The 4880-nt window shown below is 41.4% G+C and overlaps 1 protein-coding gene across 1 annotated transcript; it reads left to right on the forward strand.

Annotated features, from left to right (window-relative positions):
• Nucleotides 1-500: 500 nt before the first annotated feature.
• LOC128614137 (protocadherin-20) lies at nt 501-4509 on the forward strand. Its single transcript, XM_053635441.1, has 2 exons — nt 501-646; nt 1334-4509. Exons 1-2 carry the CDS (start codon nt 596-598, stop codon nt 3938-3940), a joined length of 2658 nt encoding a protein of 885 aa, XP_053491416.1. The 5' UTR covers nt 501-595; the 3' UTR covers nt 3941-4509.
• Nucleotides 4510-4880: the final 371 nt, after the last annotated feature.

Genomic DNA, 4880 nt, shown 5'->3' on the forward strand with positions numbered 1-4880 from the left:
CACACACACACACACATATATATATATATATATATATATATATATATATATATATATATATATATGAATTACGTGTCAAATGTTTTGGAAAACATTTTGGAAAGTGCTAATTTCCCCTATGAGACTTTTGGGAAACTCTGAAGTTTCATTATTGAGTTTCTTTAATAGATATTAGTTTATCCTCCCAACAAATATCACAGCCAGCCATGACTGATTAAAACAGTCATAAAACATGTTAAATATATCTCTTTTCAGAATAAATCTTTTGTGAATATAATATCAAACGGCATAATAATCTCCATCTTGCTTCCCTCAGTGAGTTAGCTTAGCACGTTTTTATACTCGCGCGCGCACAACGTCCCGATTGGCTCGTTTAAATATGCAAACGCAGGGCTGGATTGCGAGCTCATTGGTCAGAGCCAGAGCCTGATTAACATACAAGTGGGCGTGTCTTCACCGCGGTTCTGTGAGCGAGATGAATGGCCGGAGCGGCTCAGACGCGCGTGAAGCGCTGAATGTGACGGATCTCCTCTGCGCTCAACATGCGCCACGGTGTTAAAATAATCCCTCTGGACTAAACCACTGGCCGGGAAACATGTGCAACATACGCAAAGGTTCCTGCTTTGTTAGGAAAGGAAAGTTCTGGGTAAGTTTTTTTTAATTATTATTATTATTATTTCTAAAGGAATGCTTTGTGGCATGATTTAGAAATGAACTTGAACCTAAAACAGGCACGTGTCTGTTAAACAGGTTTCAAAGATTTTTGTAGCCTATAGTTATGCAAAAAAGTTTTCAAAGAATTCAGCATTTTAGGGTTTGGGATTCTACCCATAAGCAAAAATCATTTGAAGTCTACACTGATTTTTGTTATTAATTTTAATTGTATAATGTTATTATGCTTTTCTACATATATTCCATATGTGTCATTCTTTCCTATCACTTTTAGGTTTTTGTACAGGGTGGAACCACTGAGGTGTAGCCTACATCCTTTTAATTGTATTTTAACAACTTGAGCAGCCGGTTTATTACAATGCATATCATAGTACCTACTGTATAATCATTATTTTAAGTCTCAGTGACAGAAATGCATGACTGTACATTTTTAGCCTTATGACTTTAAGAAGCATTGGATAGCCAACCTAGCTGAGTGACTTCTTATATATCTGAGTTGTTTACCTGTCAGTCAAGAGAGTAGGACGTTTTACTATTAATACTACCTTTTGTCCTGCACCTCCTCTGGACTATACACCTCTTAGAATTCATATAAACCTCATCTTTTTTATTATTATTATTTGTGAACCTCTTAAAGTGTGCCTTTTTCTGTTGGTTTTAGGGTTTTTGGATTCTCCTGCTGTACACAAGTCCTCTTTCCTGCTTTTCAAAGTTCAGCCATCTTGTCTATAAAATAAAGGAAGGCTTACCCAAGGGGATTCTCATCGGGTCTATTGGAGAAGATTTAAAGTTGGATTTCTCTGTCGACCCCCCTCGGCTGTTCCATCTGGAGTTAAGGCAGAGTGGCTCTCAGTATGTTAATCTAAGTGATACAGCCGGGGAGCTATACACGTCTGCTTTGGAGATTGACCGAGAGGCTCTGTGCGCAGATTCCCACGAGGGTCAAGGATGCACTATCTCTCTGGATGTGATCATTCTGCCACAGCAGTACTTCCAGCTAGTTAAGATCAAAATCGTCATTGAAGATGTTAATGACAACACGCCACATTTCCCAGTGGACGAGATCAGGGTGTCTGTGCCGGAAAATGCACCAGTCAATGCTCGGTTTGTGGTAGAGCAATCTGCTGTAGACCCAGATATAGGAATTTATGGGGTTCAGACTTACTGGCTGGCTAACGACTTTGGAGTTTTCACACTGGACGTTGAGCAAAATGAAGGGGGAGAGTTGACGCCTTTCCTGATCGTTACTGGGCCGCTGGACAGGGAAACGAAAGCGGAATATTTAACTGAATTAATCGCTGAGGATGGAGGCTCCCCGCCATTTTTGGGCACTGCCACTTTTAGAATTATCATCGGAGATGTAAACGACAATTGCCCCAAATTCATCGAGACTCAGGTGAATGTGACACTTTCTGAAAACACCACAAAGGGCTCACAGTTGGCCCGTCTCTATGCCTTTGACCCAGATCAGGGTACCAATGCTCAAATTGCTTACGCTTTCAGTAAAAGGGTCACCCGAGAAACTAGGAACCTGTTTCATTTGGATGAAATCACAGGGGTCATCAAGCTAGCTGAAAAGATTGATTCTGACACTGGAAAGTTGTACAAGCTGGTTGTGCTGGCTAATGGGCCAGCTTGCATACCAGATATTGCCACTGTCACTGTGAAGGTTGTTAAACAGGTTTCGGGACCACCAGCTGTCATACCCCGTTACATTGCTTCAGAGAAAGATGGTGTGGTTTCTCTGAGTGAATCAGAGCCACCCTTTACACCAATTGCTTTCTTCACCATAAAGAATGCAGACCCAAAGAAGAAGGTGACGTGCTTTTTGCAAGGGCTTGGACCCTTCAGGATTTTGCCATATAAAAATGTGAAAAATGAGTACTTGCTGGAGACTACTGATCAGTTGGATTATGAAAAACAGAAATATTATGAACTCACTGTGGTGGTCAGAAACACAGATGGTGTAGGTGTTGAGAAACAGGTGAAAGTGCAAATGTTGGATGATAATGACAACGCACCCATATTTAAGCAGTCAGTTATTGACATCAAAATTGAGGAGAACAACGCTCCTGACACATTTCTCACTAAACTCCAGGCCACTGATGAGGACAGCGGTAACAGGGGTGAGGTACTCTATCTTCTTGGGTCAGATGTTCCCCCAATCTTCCACCTTGAACGGTTGACTGGGGTCTTGACCGTGACCACATCTCTTGACAGAGAGGAGAAAGAGACCTACCGTTTTATAGTCCGAGCAGTTGACTGTGGCACACCAAGGAAGGAGTCAATTGCCACAGTTTCAATCACCGTGCTGGATCGCAACGACAATAGTCCTCGTTTCATCAACAAAGATTTCACCTTCTTCATCCCAGAGAACTTCCCAGGATTTGGGGAGATTGGCGTGCTGTCTGTCACAGATGCAGATGCTGGGGAAAATGGCTGGGTGGCACTGTCAATCATCAATGGAAGTGACATATTTGTCATCGACACAGGACGTGGGGCTTTGAGAGCGAAGACCCCACTGGACAGGGAGCAACAAGGAACATACTATCTCTGGGTTGAAGCTGTGGATGGAGGTAAGCCTGCACTCTCCTCTGTCACCATGGTTACTGTTTTGCTCCTGGACGTCAACGACAACCCACCAGTGGTGCTGTTTCCCCAATCAAACCAGTCTTACTTGCTGGTTCTTCCCAGTACACTCCCAGGAACATCCATTACAGAGGTCTACGCCGTGGACCGGGACACTGGCATGAACGCTGTCATTGCGTACAGCATCATCAAGCGTAGGGGTGGTGAACCAGGCTCATTTGACATAGACCCAGATACGGGAAACATCACCCTCAGGAAAGTCTTGAGTGACCGTGGCCTGTACAGCCTGCTGGTCAAAGTCAGTGACCATGGCCAACCTGAACCACTCCACTCCACTGTTTTGGTCAACTTGTTCGTCAATGAGACCATCAGCAACGAGACATACATTCAGAGCCTCCTGACCAGAGAAGCAGATATCGGGATTGAGGAGGTCAGACCACCAAATAGGCTCGCCCAGGGGCCAGAGTATAGCGAACTCTTCTCCTGCAAGCTATTACTTATTGCCCTTAGCACCACCTGTCTGGGGCTTCTCCTTATAGTGGTGTCACTGACTGCATACATATGCTGTAAGAGGCAAAAACATCATAAAAAGAAGAGATTGGAAGTAGAGATCCCTTTAAAAATGAACAGTGACAGGCAAGTCATGGACAGAAAACTCATGGAAATTTCTAACATATGACCATGGCCCCCCTCAATAAACTGTCTACACATGTCAAATGTGCAGCTCCTCCAGACAAACAATGGAGTATAAACCGAGAAAATTGTATATATTGTATATTTGATGTTTTGTAATTTTATGACAAAATGACAAAATATATTTAAAAAATACTAAAAAAAACCTACATCAGAAGAGTGTCTAGTTTTGCAAACCCACATTTTCTCAAATGCTTGATTATATGACACTGTAATTTATTACACCTTATTATGTAGTGTCCTCTGCGATGTGTCAAACCGCCCTTTTGTTTAGCCACTTAGAGTAATTGTTCAAATCATTCTTTATTCTTCAAGCACAATATTGTGTTTTTAGGAATATTGAATATGAAAAACAGAAATATTACTTTACAGTGATAGGCAGAAATCCTTACAACATTGCCAGACTGAATTCATTGGTGAATATATTTCATGCATTTTATGTGGGATAAAGGATATGTCCATCATGCTAGACTCCTGTGCACTAACTTTTTAGTGCTAGTCCATCGAACACCTGGATTTCCAAGGTCAGCTTGGTTTATTAGAGTCTGTAATGAGAATTTCACAGATTCTCCATCCTTCTCTACCAAAAAAAACAACAACAAATGTCTATGTTTACATGAAGCGATATAATGTGACTAATAGCTCAACTGGAATAGAAATCACTTGAGGTCAATCTGAATGAAATTTCCATATTGATGTGTGGAAGACGTGAACTTTTGTAAATTCAATTACATTCAAATTGGAATTGATTAAAGGATTCTCTGCATCTGTATCATACTGGCTAACAAAACAGATTATAAAATGTAAAAGATTTTTAAAATGTTTACGAGGTCGAATGAGGCTAAGACGGACACCCAGCTAATATTTTGAACTATGTGAGTCTCAAATCATTCGGATTTGTTCAAAACAAACAAGGCGAAGGAGAA

This window comes from Ictalurus furcatus, chromosome 10 (assembly GCF_023375685.1).
Source record: "Ictalurus furcatus strain D&B chromosome 10, Billie_1.0, whole genome shotgun sequence".
In the NCBI taxonomy this organism is placed as follows: Eukaryota; Metazoa; Chordata; class Actinopteri; order Siluriformes; family Ictaluridae; genus Ictalurus; species Ictalurus furcatus.